Source organism: Diadema setosum, chromosome 14 (assembly GCF_964275005.1).
Source record: "Diadema setosum chromosome 14, eeDiaSeto1, whole genome shotgun sequence".
NCBI lineage: Eukaryota > Metazoa > Echinodermata > Echinoidea > Diadematoida > Diadematidae > Diadema > Diadema setosum.
In genome coordinates this window covers 19,902,379-19,918,921 of record NC_092698.1, presented here as the reverse complement: position 1 = coordinate 19,918,921, position 16,543 = coordinate 19,902,379, and the positions used below count along the sequence as shown (strand labels likewise).

Here is a 16,543-nt window from a genome sequence, read left to right as displayed (position 1 = left end):
TACAATTGTTCAGTGCCAATGTTTTAAAACGTCAATGGTGTCCAGTTGGATGTTGAGTGGAACTATATACAAGTAGTAACAGCACCAATTAAATTACCACAGGTCCTTTAGCGAGCTTTCGGCCCTTATCCATGAATCAGAAAGGGATGCAATATCTTGTTTGTTCTTCTTTTTATTGTGGTATGTTAACCTTATTTTATAAAACCCAGGTAGGCCAACAACGTGTCAAGATTTAAAACAAGGAGGTTCAACCTTATCATTTATAATACAGTCAACTTGAGCAAAGGAGTGGTTGAATGCCTGCTTGTTGTGCAGTAGAACCCGTCACATTAAAGATGTCAGTTACTCTATAATTCACAAGGCTATAGAAAGGGGAGTGAAAGTGTCTTTCTTTATGAGTCGCATTAATATTTCCAGATGGAAAACAGACAGTCTGTACATATCTCACGACGCCCAAGTCCTATGTGGCTTCAGTCAACTTCCAATATCAATGTCATATGCTAGACCACCAAGAATTTACTTGTCAGATTATGACATTGGCAAGGCCATACGGGCGATTTCTATTATTTCATTGGCACTCCTAAAAGCATTAGGTTAAAAACTCCAAGGTTGTTGTTCTGCCCGGTTTGCAAACATTGTTGTTGTTTACCATGCTCGCACCTGTTTCCAACCCAAACTGTAACAAAAGGCGGTGACATCATCACTTCGTTACTTTATTGATTAACAGATTAACGTCCATTGTGATATGTAGCAAATTAACTGCAGGTGGTGACATCAGAATCGATCATTTTTCTGTTTGTTTGGAATGTTTAAGATGATTGTTGACGGACTTGATTTCGTGAAACATACACTGAGCACCTGTCACTGGAATGTGTCACGAGCTAAACTTTGTTTCCTCTACCCGTGTCCGTGCGACTTCTCAATGGAGTACCAAAGTGATATCATGGTCATTTATCGCCATGGAAACTGGTTTCAAACAACTTCACCTGAAACGCAATATGAATACTGTTGTTGCTAACCATGCTTGCACCTTGTTCCAACCCAAGCTTCAAAGAAAGACTGTGACACTATTCCTTTGGCACTTTATCGATTAACAGTTTAACGTCCATTGTTTGTAGCAAATTAATGGCAGGTGGCAACATCAGAATCTATCACTTTTCTGTTTGTTTGGAATGTTTAAGATGATTGTTGACGGACTTGACTCATGAAACATACATTGAGCACCTGTCACTGCAATGTGTCACAAACTAAAGTTTGTTTTCCTCTACCACTAATGTCCATGCGTCATCTCAAGACTTGGTCTGGCAAAGCGGAGGTATTTTAGCTTCTTTTCCTTTGCAATCTATCTCGACAATGGAAGAAAAATCACTCACGTGATACTCGAAAAGGCTGTTAAGCCCCCGTCACACTACAGCGTATAAATCAGCGAATGCCTAGCGGATGGGCAAAATTTGGCAAAGTCCAGATACGCTCGAATCCGCTCGAATCCGCAAGCAAAACGTCGTTTTCGAACGTTCGCCTAACGAATGATGAGCATATGCTAACCGTGTTACGAGCGGATTAAGTAGCGAATGAAAGCGAATGCGTACAGTCCGTCCAGCGGATGCTGAGCGGACAAAGCGAATGAGGAGCGAATGCCCAACATATGCAGAGCGATACTGCGGCAGTCACGTGACGGATCTCGACTGACGCACATTTTCCCAAATCATTTTGAGTAGTGACAGTGTCGAGTAACGTTGTGATTGTGAGAATGGCCCCCAAAAGAAGGAAGGAGAAGTCACCACCAAGTGCTGCTGATGTCATTACCCTCGACAGTCCTCAAGATTCCTGTGTTCCTTCTGATGATCACGTTGACGATGATGTGGGGAGTCCAACATCCTCCATTACGTCTGGTGCCTCCAACTGTTCCTAGCCTGGACCTTCAGCGAAAAAAAAAAGCCAGAGGCAAACGCCGGGACTTTAATATCCCGGAAGTTCGATGAGAAGCTGATTATACAACCCGAACTGCCCTCGTCTTCGGATCCAGGCCCTGGTCCACATCGTTCTTCAATGTTTTCCTCTCCTCCGTTTTCTCTTGTCTTGGATGTATTTGGCGATTGCCAGCTGGTTTAGGTCATACTCATGTTGATGAACAGCTAGAAGATATTGCATCTGAAATCTCTGAGCGTCCTCCAATTCTGTTGACCAACTGATAAATGCTACCTGTGCTGTCCAGATTTGCTGTGCGAATTTGGACGAACGGCGAACGAATGAGAAGCGAACGCAGAGCGACCACAACTTTCGATCAGCGGGCGCTAAGCGACCACAAAGCGTATTGTCATTCCGTTCGTCATCCGCTCAAGATTTTGGACATGTCCAAAATCAAAATTTGTCTCCGGCGGATCTCTGCGAATCTCTGCGAACAGCTAGCGGATACAGCGAACGCCAAGCGGGTCACGAACGATGAGCAACGGATATGAGCGTATCTCCAAATTTTCGGATCCGCTGGGCATTCGTTGGCTAGATACGCTCTAGTGTGACGGGGGCTTTAGCGAATGTGCCTTTGATTTCTAAAATGAATTGTTTAAAATTGTACAGTTGATACTCTTGAGGCAGATTGATATTCAACGAGTGAGATTCTACTGACTGAAACTGTAACACATATAACTATAAAAACAATAACAAGTTGTTGTTGTTTTTTTTCCGGTGGTACGATGCAGTCAGCATCGGACATTTGAATTTGGTCGGAGGTTTCCTGACAATGTTAGGTTGTAAACCTGCATAATTTCCTGAAGCAGTGCGATACTATAACCGACGTTTTCATTGTCACTTTGTGGATCAGAAGTAGGCAAATATTTAGTGCTGAAGATAATACACGACCTGTACATCATTGACAAAGTTTTATAAGGCGTTATTGCAGTTACACTGTACTTTTTGTTGAACTACGTATTGATACGATATCATCCGTGAAACTTCGATGTAGACGATTTCTATTAAAACACACACAAAAACAAACAAACGAACAAGCAGTCAGTTGCTCTCCTTGCACAATGTTGCTGCTTTGTATTCACTATAGACTAAAATAGATGGAAAAGTTTGTCATATTTTGGTGTTGCTTTCCAAACGCTGCTCGTAAGATCTTAGACAAAAATGTCGCAATTGTTCAGACACACACACACAACTAAACACTTCTTCAAAGTAATGCTCTTGTTTAGATGTGAAATAAGCGCCTGAATTGTAAAGACCACACTCTACTTTTTTCTCGTAATGACGGCTACCATGCCTTTAAGGAAACTAACATTCCGTCTTCCCTAACATCGCCCCATCCATGGTCGGACCTCATGCTGAGGTACATGATGATGATGATGATGACATTAAAGAGGACTCCAATTACCAGCTATCACGTGACATGTCTTATGTCATAATGAACATTCTTTCTTTTATACTCACAGCTCATGGCATTCAGCGTGCATATCTGGGCATCGAACGGGAAGCGGTGGAGATCCATGTAGCAAGCCGCAGTGATGCTCAACCTAGGAAGAACGAAGAGATAAGAGCAATATGAAAGACATCGTAAATACAAAAAAAAAAAAGAATATAGACACAAGGAAAAAGAGTAGGAGAAAGAAGAAACAGTGGTGGTAGTTTCAGTAGTAGATGTAATAGTAATAGCAGTAGTGGTAGTGGTAGTAGTAGTGGTAGTAGTAGTAGTAGTAGTAGTAGTAGTAGTAGTAGTAGTAGCAGCAGCAGCAGTAGCAGTTGTAGTTGTAGTAGTAGTAGTAGTAGTAGTAGTAGTAGTAGTAGTAGTAGTAGTAGTAGTAGTAGTAGTAGTCATAGGATAGTAGTAGTAGTAGTAGTAGTAATAGTAGTAGTAGTAGTAGTAGTAGTAGTAGTAGTAGTAGTAGTAGTAGTAGTAATAGTAGTAATAGTAGTCGTAGTAGTAGTAGTAGTAGTAGTAGTAGTAGTAGTATAAGTAGTAGAGGTAGTGGTAGTAGTCGCCGTTATGGTTGTGAAAAAAAAAATGAAACCAAGATAAGGAAGAAGGAAACGAGGATGATTACACATGACGCTATAAACAAAGGGAGATACTGATATTGAACCAATATTGAGGTTGCGTGTTATTTCTAATGTTCCCTGTATAGGTGTATCTCTTATACAATCAACGTGCTTTTTGTATGTGTATGTATGTATGTGTGTGTGTGTCCTTACGTTTGTGTTTGTTTTTCAATACTAATGCTTTCGGCACAGAAAAGACATACTCATAAACGTACTGTGTAACCCAATCCTTGAAATCAAATATTGAACTTGCGGAATAAAAATATCGATTCTTTTGAAGCGAATTAATTGCAGTGACGATCAGGGGAAAAAAGATTTTCCCCCTTCCTTTTTACAAAACCGATAAAAATACGATAACATTAAAGAAAAAACTGCTAAATACAAAAATAATATTTTCATCTCTTCAAAGCATTAATGTATAATCCATGATGATAGAAACTTGTAACATTTTCTTTGTAAGAAAGCGTGTCTATTATCATCATTATTATTATCGTTATTGTTACTATTATTGTTATCATTATTATTATTATTACTATTATTATTACCCTGATAACATTTTCTAATGCAATTTTATGCATTCTATTGCAATCCTGCCATTATCTCTCGTTAAGTTTAATGTTGCCTCCGATTAATGGTTGAAATGATACTGATGAAAAAGTGGAAATATAATACAACAGGATAAAGTGAGCAAATTCGTAGAATGGCCTTACTGATGGCTATCTTCCTACATTACACTACTGTGAATGCAAATTAGTAACCAATATTGATTCACGATGCGAGGTTCATTAACAACACCTTGATATAAGAAACGCGGGGGGGGGGGGGTTATGGTGGGTGATCACCCAGACTCCAATACGAGGTCACTGGCTCGCATCCCTGGACAAGACATTTAAGCCATTACGTCCCTTTTGACATTGTTTGACCCCATGTCAGGATGGCTGCGCGGGGTAGATAATTATTTCAGCAGCTTCAAATCAAAACGTCAAACTTAGAAACAAAGTCAAAGCTACACAAAACAAAACATAAATCAGCATAAAAAAGCATCCTGTTGTAATTATGCAAATATGATGATAGTATGTCACAATCATTCTATACCTTTACTCGACTTTTTTTTTTACCTTTTACTCTTCATTACCTGGTACTGCGGAAGACCCAACCGTCAGGAAAGACTTTTATGACGACATTTGGGAGGGTGACGTCGTGTTCTCTTCCGTTCTTCTCGTACAGGAAGAAAAGGTCGGGGGACCAGAGGATGTCCCCCGCGCTGGCCACGTAGAATACAGGCTCGGTCTTGTTGTGGGCCAGGCGCGGGTCTACCCATTCCTCGCGGAAGTACATCGTTAGGGAAAACTCCTGTCGCAAAAAGATCAAATGCACTCAACATAATTACAGAGTACCATATACAGTAGTATGATAATCTCAGAGTCTTTTGTTATAGAATAGGAGAGTTTGAACATGGTGCGCGCGGGCCAAGTTGTTTTGAACCAGTTTCCATGTCGATGAATGACTATGACGCCACACTTTGGTATACTCTATACAGGAATCCTTTAAATGAGACATATCCTAACTTTCGTGGATCGGTAAGAACCGGATGCACAAAGTAAGTAGGCTCCGCTTTCTCAATTTTAGGCCATTTACAGAATTTTTTAGTTACAAAATACGCCGGGGCATTTATGAATTGGTGGCATAAAGGTAATAGAATTGAGACACTACTTCATGTATCTAGCAAAATTGCTTGCAGAAACTTTCTGACGCAGGACCATGCACGAACTTACTAAAACGAATTTTATCTGAAGATTTTCCTTTACCGACGCACGTCTCAATTATACCAGACACATAGATGTAAAATAATGAATGTGGACAACTAGAATCGAAAACTCTTACGTGACAACTAGCAAATCAGATCTCCGAGCTCTTGCAATGTCTTGGGCCTCATCATTTCATATGAGATCCGAGGTCTTCATGAACAAAATCATGTTCGTAAATTATCATGAATCGCCGGAAGGAAAGTTGCGTTCAATCGAGGCGTTATTGCTTTTGATTTGTTTTTAAACGCTGTCTCCAAAATCACCCTATTCCAAATTAAGTTTTATTTTTGTCGTCAAGCAATTCAAAAGTTCGCGCTCGTGCTCTAACGCAAATAGAAAAAGGGTCGTTAATAAAGCTGAAATCTAAAATAAATTCATAGATTCAGGAACAAAGTCATTCCCGTTGAAATTGATAACATATTTTGCTCAATTACCGTTGCAAGTAAAAATCCCTCTCAACTACTCTGCAAAAGTCTAATTAAAAAAAAAAGAAAAAAAAAACAGCTTTGGTGATGAGATCTCTGTCTTTCTCTTTAGGCTTATAGTGCAAAATTCTTATTTCAATAATCATTACTCTTCATAAATCTAAAACCGTTATTTCGTTATTTCTAAAACCGTTATTCATAAATCTAAAACCGTTATTTCGTGATAGGGACAGTTACCACTAACCTCAAGATAGTATTCATCGCAATATACATAGCTTTAGAAAGTCTCATATTCATCCTTTTGCTTTTACAAGTCAAACATTATACAGTCAGCCCTGTGTATAGCGGCCATCAAATGGAGACGAAAAGAGTGGCCGTTACAGACATTGGCCGCTATAAACAGGTTTTGTCACAGTTCGTGCTTGTCGCTAATGTTATACATGCATTGTCTTTGAATAGTACATATAGGTACATTTTACATGTACCGTATATGTGTATCTGTGTTTTGTGCATTGAACAATGCCGTTGTCAATGGAGATATATAATATATTGCACAGGAGCGTGCATACAGCAAGCATGTTTTTCACGAGTTCATTGTTGCGCCTGAATGGTTGATGAATGCAGTGGTAATCACTGAAATGTTAATCATGAATGGCCGACAGACTGCGATGCAGAAAAAAAAAACAACAACACACATCTGGGTCTGTGGCCGCCATATGCAGGTTAAAGTTAAAATCTACTACGGGAAACAAAATTGGTGGCCGCTACACACAGGGCCTATTAACATGGCTTTTCTGTCGGGAAATTTTTCAGTGGCCGCATATTATGGCAGGTGGCCGCTATAAAGACAGATCTGACAGTATATTGCTCATAGAAACGCCAAATTATCCATATGATGCTTTAAACGAGAGTGAGAATTTCTATATTAACGGTCATCTTTCGAATACACGTTTTCAAGTCTGTTTTACCATCGTGGCCTCCCTGATGGCGCCCAGGCTCTCGATGTACACGCCAAGTTTGATGTCCACGGGTGGCCCTGGAATAATTTGCAAAAAAAAAAAAAGAATAATACATCAGTGGAATCCATCTCAAAATGATCAACATGGCTTATACATAAAAGATAATTTTGTATGATATATATATATATATATTCATATGTAAAATTTCTTCTTCGGCCACTAAAATTTCAAATTTAAGGATATTAGTGACCCGAATGAGAACCAGAAGGGCATTATCGCAATCTTTTTTTTTTTTTTTTTTTGGGGGGGGGGGGAGGTATTGAATTATTGGTTTCACTTTGTAGAGCTTGATCCCCTCTACATTATGGTGTCAATTCTAAATTGCTGCCTGATATTTGGAATAATGCTTATACCCACTTTTGATTAAAATCTAATTAGCTTTTTAATACACGAAAATTGACTGTTTCTTTTTTATTTAAGCTCAAATATTACAACGCAATTGTGCCCTTCTGGTTCTCAGCTGACGCTATTATGAATATCACATCAGTGTAGTCAAGTTGTTAGTTAAGGTTCTGTTTAGTCTATTCTATTTTGGCATGGGACCTGACCGAAATCCGTTCTTCCTGGCTGAGAAGCAGCAATATGATAGTGCCGGAAGCGGTTCTTGACATCCATATAGCTTGTGTTTTATTTTCTCCTCTTCTTCTTCTTCTTCTTCGTCCTTCTATTTTATTTTTGTTTCTTTTCATTATCAAAGAGATGAGAAGTTAGGGTAATTGAGGTTGATCTGTTGATGGTAGAGATATGGTGTAAATGGAATTGATGTAGCTTCTCCTTTTTTCTTTTTTTTTTCATTTGAGCCAGCTGCCATAGCCGTTAGATCATCTCTCGGACAAGACCATACCATCAAGCGGCAGTCATTAGCCCATATGATCCCACTGGAATGCGGGCACTTTGCGGAGTCTATTACACCCGAGGGTGTGCTTCGAGTTACATTGTGTCTGTCTGTCTGTCTGTCTGTCTGAGCTGTCCAGGGATATTTCGCGATATGTGAGTGCGTCGACAACGCAGAATGAACATGAGGGAGGCTTTAGCATCGAACTCTTCTCATGATAACATGTCACTTCCAATGAACTCAACTATAAGCGCCATCATTTTCCTCTCCTGTAATCTCCGTTAGCTCTCCCATTTCTGTACGGACAGTGACACTTGACAGAAAGAAGATACCACTACAGCTTGCACGTCCACATCGTTGCCGTGACGAGGTGTTGGGGAAAGCGATAAGCAAAGTAAACTGATATATTGAGGTAATAAAGATCACTAATCTCCTAAAGGATAAGGTATAGGGTAACTTTCGGCGCCTGTTGCCCAATGAATGTTACGCAATATGCAGAATGCTACGCAAGACAGTCACGATCCAAAAGAAAAGCAAGCAGCTCTCAGGATTACGGACGTTTGCAGACCTTTATACTATCATGGTTGAAGCATGGACCTATATACAACCCCATGGTTGAAGAATCCCATAACCGCATCCCGCCGCCGTCAGTCTGTGTGTGCGAAGCGGTTGTGTACATTGTACACATGACATTGATGATGCATGAAAGTGTAACATGGTATATCAAGTGTCGTATACCGTCCTTCTCACGTCTAGCTGACCGTTAAAGGGCAAACACTCTTTGAAGTTGCCCGCATTTCTCACATATCAATGTCGGTCTGGTTGTCGCCGAGAAGCGAAAGATGCGACCAGTGCCAGGGGCCCGTTTCATAAAACTTGTCATCAGTGACAAGTTGTCATAGATGTGACAACTACTGAAATCCTTGCATCTGATTGGCTGAAAGCAAATTTGTCATAGAAATGTGGCAGTTGTCACTAATATCAAGTTTAATGAAACGAGCCCCAGGACCGTTACCGAGCTTGTAGTAAATTTCCCTTCGTTTGTTTATTATGTGTACCTTCAAAGCACTTCATTGCATCTTTGACTGCCACATCCCAAAAATCTTCCCGAATATATATATATATACATATATATATATATTTCATAATTACATTTAGCTTTCTTGATGATTGCTTTTGTTGACTGTTTTGACTAATGTTGGTTAACGGAGTAGCAAAGACAACGCGAGCAGTTCAATTCCACCCTTTATAAGACACACGTATACATGATGTCTCTGGTCAGATTAAAGCCAAAATCTCAAATTCTGTGTGTTCTAGAATATTGGCAGGTAGCCCATTCTCTCAAATCTTCTTAATGTAAAAAAAAAAAAGCAACAACAACCAATAACACACATCAACAGCGATGCAAGCAGGGAGGTGGGAGTAGCTTCCCACCTCCCTGATGCAAGAATAGCTACCACAGTAACTTATAGCAAGCAGTAATTTTAGTAGGGTGAACCAGTCAATAATCGCAGAATGGCTCCTCGCCTCGGGGAACACGTGTATGGAACAGTCAGAGTGCGCTAACATGGACTTTCATCTGAAAGTTATACAATAGTAGGCTCTATGAGTAGTCTGTTTTAATTTAATTTGGCTTGATCGTGGAACTGGAAGCCTTAGCTGGTCACTGCTGGTGGGAAACGTAAACATACACGCGCAGCACTTCCACATGAGCGAGGCAACTTTATAGCAGTGGGCGACGCCACATTCAAAGCCTTGTAGTGGGGAATCAAACGATGTTGGTAATCATTTCATTACAGCTTTCATGGAGTAATTGTAGCCCAACTGTAATTCATTCAGTTGGTTTTCGTAGCTGTCTCTTCGGGTTGCCTACATTTTATATTCATGCTACTTATGTTTATCTTATTTTGTTAACAAGAATCTCACGTGTTTTCTTCTTCTTTACACTGAAAAGAAAAGTCAGCATTGAAAATATAAACTCGGCCATGATGTAGAGGGAAGAAAAGTGATGACTTCACATGCGCTTGATTTTCATTAGAAATTTGCTTCTGACGCTTAGCTATTAAAAGTTACATGTTTATTCGCGTCTGTGTAAGTGTATCTATCTGTTACTCTATTTTCAGTGGGCTTCCAGATTTTTTTTTTTTTTTTTTTACGGTGCTTCAATTCATCTTTCCATTGATGTTCTTTACGAGAGGGCCCACATTCTACAAGCTCAGCCTTTATAGTGGGCCCATCCACCTTTCGCACTTTGCGTATTGTTATACTTTATTTCCACCACTTCAGTTTTCATTACAATCCTCAATTATTGTATAGTGTTTTCATTAAACAATGTTTTATTTACTGTACCTTATTATCTGTTGAAATGTATATTGTATTTAATAGAAAGATGAAATAAATTTTGAATTGAAAAAAAAAATTTAAGTAATTTTTAGGGAATGATTCTAGATGAATAAATTTATAAAGTGCATGCATACAGAGTTGACAGCAGAGATAAAGAAAGCTGAACTTTTCAGAACCTGACAACTTAAGAAAACCTTCTACCCTAAAATCTACATTAATTTCGGAATGTGAAATGCAGGGGGTCCCAGATTAACTATGAAATTATACCTTTTTTTTGGTCAAAATAGTGTTACGGTCCATGTCTGATGGAATATACGATCTACAATACAAAACGTTGATCAGTTCAGAGGTTATTTTTTCAGTTCAGTTCAGTTCAGTTTTTATTTCTGCATTTCAAAATCAATACAAATCCACAAATCAACAAAATACTTACATAGTCATTTACACAGCTAATATTCGTAACGTTTGGATCTTACATACATTTTTTTTTTCAAGAACGAATATCATATATGAAAGGAAGCAATAGGAAATGATAAAAATGAAATGCAGGGGACCATCATCATAAGCTAAGCTTGACGAGGAAGATGGCCCCAGGTAAAGAGATACATAAAGAAAATCTTGCCACTCACTGAGTGGGGGGTAATTGTGCAAAGGGCACAACGAAGAGATACATAAAGAAAATCTTGCCACTCACTGAGTGGGAAGTAAATTGTGCGAAGGGCGTGCGGTGCAGTGCGGTGTGCATTGTGTTGGGATGAATCTTGGTTTGTACGTTGAGTGTTATTTTGTGTATCAGTGTGATGAGGTGAATATTACTTCAGTTATGGCCGTGAACTCATTGTTTAGGGTGTTGACCAGGTGGTATGAATATTTTTATGTGTCAGAAGTATACTGGATTATGAGGGTGTTTTTTAGTTCTCGTTTAAAAATGTTCAACGACGTACGTTGTTTTAAATTAGGGGGTAAAGAATTCCAAATATCTGGTCCATTGTGCTTTAAAGATTTTTGAGCTAAAATGATTCTGGGGTTTTCGAGATGGTAATCGGACGACTGACGTGTTGGATATGAATGAACGGTGAAATTTGGGGTGAAGAAGCCATCAAAAATTTTTGGAAGACAATTAAATGTATATTTATACATAAAAACAGCAGTTTGAAAGGTGTGAAGATCCTCAATTTTCAATGTCTTTAGTTGATGAAATAGGGGATTGGATGGGGATAAGTAACGGGAATTGGTAATCAAACGTACAGCACGTTTTTGGAGAGTAAGAATTGGATTAATTTTAGTTGAGCCACAGTTTCCCCAAACGATATTGCAGTATGTGATATGTGGTAAGATCAATGCATTGTATAGAATAGTCAGGGAATTTTGAGAAATGAAGTTTTTCAGTCGATATAAAATTCCTACAGTTCTTGAGACAGACGTGTGGATATTATGAATGTGATCGTTCCAAGTTAAACTCGAGTCAATTGTGATTCCTAAAATTTAGTAGATCTTACTTCAGTTAAAGATAATCCATCAATATTAATATTATAACTGCTGTTAATGTTCTGTGAAGCAGTAGGTTTGAAACGTATAAAATTTGTTTTAGAGACATTAAGGGATAATTTATTACATATAAACCATCGGGAGACTTTGTCTATTTCCCTGTTCAGAGTATTAAACAGTGTTTCGAGATTCTCATGGGAGTAAAAAATATAAGTATCATCCGCAAAAAGTATAAATTTAAGAGTTTTTGATGTATTTATTATATCATTAATATATACAAGGAACAGTAGGGGGCCAAGAATTGATCCCTGGGGAACACCACATACAATATTAGAATTCGGAGATTTAGATGACTTAAATAGTACATATTGCTTTCTGTTGGATAAATAATCAATAATCTTAATTATAATAATTTTAACCTGGTACAGTATCGACAAACAAATAAAATTATATGACACCCAGGAAAGTTAATGTAAAAAACGATATTTTACGTAAATTGCCCACTTGTCCTTCTTGATCAAGGACTATAGTAATGTGATTCAATTCAATTCATTTTTATTCGTCCAGTAAAAAAACATTACCGGAAATTCATTGCGGGATTTTCACATATAAATGACAAAGCATAACAAATACAATATATACATAGAGAGAGAACAACACGGAATAGTACTTGATAGATAGATAAATAACCGAACATGTATGCAAAGTTAAACTGAAAAGAACAATTGTATAAAAACGTGGCATAAAAACTGACTCCATTGGCATGATGTTAAAAACTCCGAAAACTTCCCTGTTGCTACAAGCCCAATCTCAGCCCCCCCCCCCCATGTCAGCCCGCGATAAACTGAAACCCAAACCAACTCGCTCTAAAATACAACACAACAAACAGATTAATACATACAAAAACAATATCAGTGATTATATCATCATATCATATAAATGTCTTGCTAAATCCACCAATATTGCACATAGTCACTTCACAAATTCTGAGATATAATAATGATAACTAATAATTGTAGTTGTACGTCAACTTGCCAGGGAAAGAAAAAATAAATATAAAGGGAGGATTAGCGGAAGAGAAAAGAAAGAAACAAAAATAATAAGAAAGAAACGTATATAACAATTCATAAATAACATATATCAAACATCATTAGCTATGGCATCAATAGATCCAAAAACTGTAACATCCCAAGATGAGGTGATGATGATAATGACCAGTCGATGTAAATGACCAAAAAAAAAAAAGAAAAAGAAAAGAAGAAAGTGTTGAAAGTGATGATAATAATGATAATAAAAACATGGCATCTTCAGAACAGTTTTACTGTTTTACGATACCCCCCCCCCCTCCTCCTCCCAACAACTTTCCAACCCATGCAGAATAAATCACCACACATTAAATTATCCCTATCACAGGGATGGATGCATTCATTGGTTAAACCAAACACAATGTGTAATAGTTCTTTGGTTTGATTTTAACTCAGAAAGCGTGCCATAATGTAAGCATGTAAGCACTTCCACCCCCTCCCCTCCCAGAGTAGGATGAAGAGGGGCATGTTATGTTTTTAACACATTGCCCGATATTTTGTGGGTAATACGCCTGCGCAAAATGAAATAGAGCAAAGCAAAGCAAGGCAAGACGGCATGACCACGTGTAACTACTATTATTATCAAGACTCTGCCCTTTATTATATTCATAGCGACATCAGATAGTATCCCTTTGCTGATGGAGTATACAGGGGGCGGGGGCCGGCCGGGGAGGGATGGCGTGGGCTTGAGGTAGGGTACCAAGAAACATCGCCCTCTTTAGTCAAATTAATATCCGTTCACTTGGACTTTCTACACGACCTAGCGCCCAAATAAAGACCATGTAGTCTGTTTGTTTTAGAGTGGCTGAATACCGACACATCAGAGGCAAACATTATTTCTCTTGTATAGTCTTATATCTTAATGCGATTGCTCTGGGTGTCGAAGGAGGAGGACTCAGTAATTGGATGCCAGCAGATATCTTCGTTCCTTAAATATAATGAACGATTAGATCGCGTGACTACAAAGCCCCCGTCCTCGCCCCATGCTGATGTTTGCTCCAGGAAGACCCGCGCTCGGCCGGCGCGGGAAATGTCAACTTCGGCAAGTTCTCCGACCTCTCTCGGGTCTCCTCTGCTCTCAACAACCACATGGTTTTCATCTAAGCTTACACGAATGAGAGCAGGAGTCAAAGAGTGGAGCCTAATAGGTGTCGTGGTGAGAGGTAAAAAGTATCATGTTTGAGAAAACGTTGAAAGGGATCTCGGGAGAAAGACACCGACATGCTGACAGATTCCAATGTCGGGATAATTTGAAGACCTGAGACACACGGTGACTTCGTAGACTGTCGCGTGGGACGTTTTCGCAATTACATCACATAAAGTGACTACAAGAAAAAGAGTTAATGACACAATTCATTGTCACGATCACATCGTAATTGTACCTGAACTATCGTTCCCAGTCCCGTATACCAGACCAGTTACATCTAATGGACACAACTTACACCAGGTAGATTTGGTCGTGTGCTAACGTGTCGTGTTGTTTTGATCAAGGTACTCTCTCTTCCCGTGTTGTGCTGCTTTAACAAACACTGCTAAATGCCCTCCCGTGCGCGAGGGTCACAATTGTATTACCAGTATTGGGGAAGTGCGAGACCACTCGATGTTTACCCGGTAAAGTAAGAATGACCTACATTTTATACACGTGTACATCGACCCCCAACAATGTTAGTAAGGCCGCAACGGACAGTATACATCTTGGGAGGGGAAAGTTTAGGAGGAAGAAGGAAGGGCGATGCTTCTTTAAATATAAATTTGGTCGAAATAAGTCATTATGGTTCCTATAATATGGACACGAGGATCTAATTTTCTGTATGTTGTTCTGTTGTATTGACGTAGAGTTGTCAGTGTATGTAAGTATGTATGTATGTTTGTGTGTGTGTGTGTGTGTGTGTGTGTATGTGTGTATGTGTGTGTGTGTGTGTGTGTGCGTTTGTGTCGGAGGAGGGACAGGAAGGAAATGGCGAGATACGTGTCGCCTTCCCCAGGTGCTGTTTTCCTTGTCTTTTCATCGTTACCTATATGCTTCTTGCTTAATAATTGATGCTACTGTTTTCGGCGCATGAGATAAAATCTCACACAAGGCATAAGTAAAGTTGAATGCGGGGTGGGGGAAGGGGAAGGGGAGATAACTTGCAATGTCTACTGGTAATTAAAACAATATCCGGCTGTATGACAGCTTGTGAGTGCGCGTCTGAAAGATCTTACAGCAGCGAAATAGAACAGGAAAGTGCATGCCAACACATTCGGCTACCTTCACGATGTGACATTTTTGCACGTTCAATACGTTAACATCAGGGGTAGATTATCGCTGGGGGGCGCATGATAGGCATCTCTTGTTTTGTTGTTTTTTTTTTCCTTTGAAAGTTCTGCTTGTTACATTGCATCGTGGTAAATTATCACTTAAACGTAACACCTGCAGGACACTGTTCTGAGGCCCTATATTATTCCCTATAATGACTTCATGGACACATCAGATGTTGGTAAGACGCTGGCTCGATGCCAACCAAGGACGGTTAGTCGGGGTACTTGCCACATTATTAAACAATGTTCTGTCCATTCATGCCAAGTCCTCGTGTGGAGCCCTGACCTATGGTATAGAATGAGCTTGAAAAGGACGAATGATGAAAAAAGTCCTTTCTCAGACATGTGTTTTAGTTTCGAAAATAAAGGATTGTGCGCATCATAATATACAGACAAGCGGATGCTATGGGGGAAAAAGATGTACAATACTGCATTTTCCTCTTCCTGTATTGATCGTCCTATACACAAACTTTACTGGCTGTTTCTCGAGCAAAATGATAAAGTAATTGCTTGTATAATTTTCATACGAAGGAGTAGAGTGTATATACTTGTAAAGGTATGTGTCCCTATACTTCTCAAGATGTGTGTATGTGTGTGTGTGAGTGTGTGGGCGTGTGATCGTGTGTTTGTGTGTTTCTGCGTACTTGCTGAAATGTTGGGTTTGAAGGGCACTGGATAGTGCTTGAAATAAGGAGTCATAATATATATCTTATTTGATTTTGATTTGATTTGATTGGTTCCCGAGTAGCCCAGTTTTTATATATTCATTGGTTAATGGCTGCTTCACTATGCAAAAAGACTTTTATTTTTGTTTCCCCAGGATTTGTTACTGCAAAGCCAATAGCCAAATTGTGAGCCCGTCTTGTTTTTCTTCAACAATGACTTAATGGACGTATCAAGTCCCATGACGTTTGCGCAGGATCACTAACGTTCGCCCGGTTGTGCATGATATTGGTCAAATAAAATGTGAAACGAGAGTTTTGTCTCGATAAATTGAGACCTATTTTAGAACCCTGACTCAAAGGAGGATGACTAAGATGTGACTTTGCGATCTTTGACGAAAAACCGATCGATTTTCTCCCAATTTCTCAGACAGGTGTTTGATTTCGTGCAAGCAAGAAAGGGGTAGCACACATTGTAAATACACAGGTGCCGTCTAAGGGCTTGCATTGTTTTGCGCCTCCGAAGGTTTGTTTCTTTCCTC

The 16,543-nt window shown here is 39.2% G+C and overlaps 1 protein-coding gene across 1 annotated transcript in view; it reads right to left on the bottom strand.

The window, feature by feature from the left end:
• LOC140237863 (glycine receptor subunit alpha-3-like) overlaps positions 1-16,543 on the bottom strand; it is a 77,702-nt gene that overhangs the window by 14,320 nt on the left and 46,839 nt on the right. The window contains exons 3-5 of the mRNA XM_072317794.1: positions 7,237-7,304; positions 5,171-5,388; positions 3,430-3,512 (exon numbers count right to left, since the gene is read on the bottom strand). Of these exons, the coding sequence (XP_072173895.1) occupies positions 3,430-3,512; positions 5,171-5,388; positions 7,237-7,304 (369 nt within the window). The remainder of the gene's footprint in view (positions 1-3,429; positions 3,513-5,170; positions 5,389-7,236; positions 7,305-16,543) is intronic.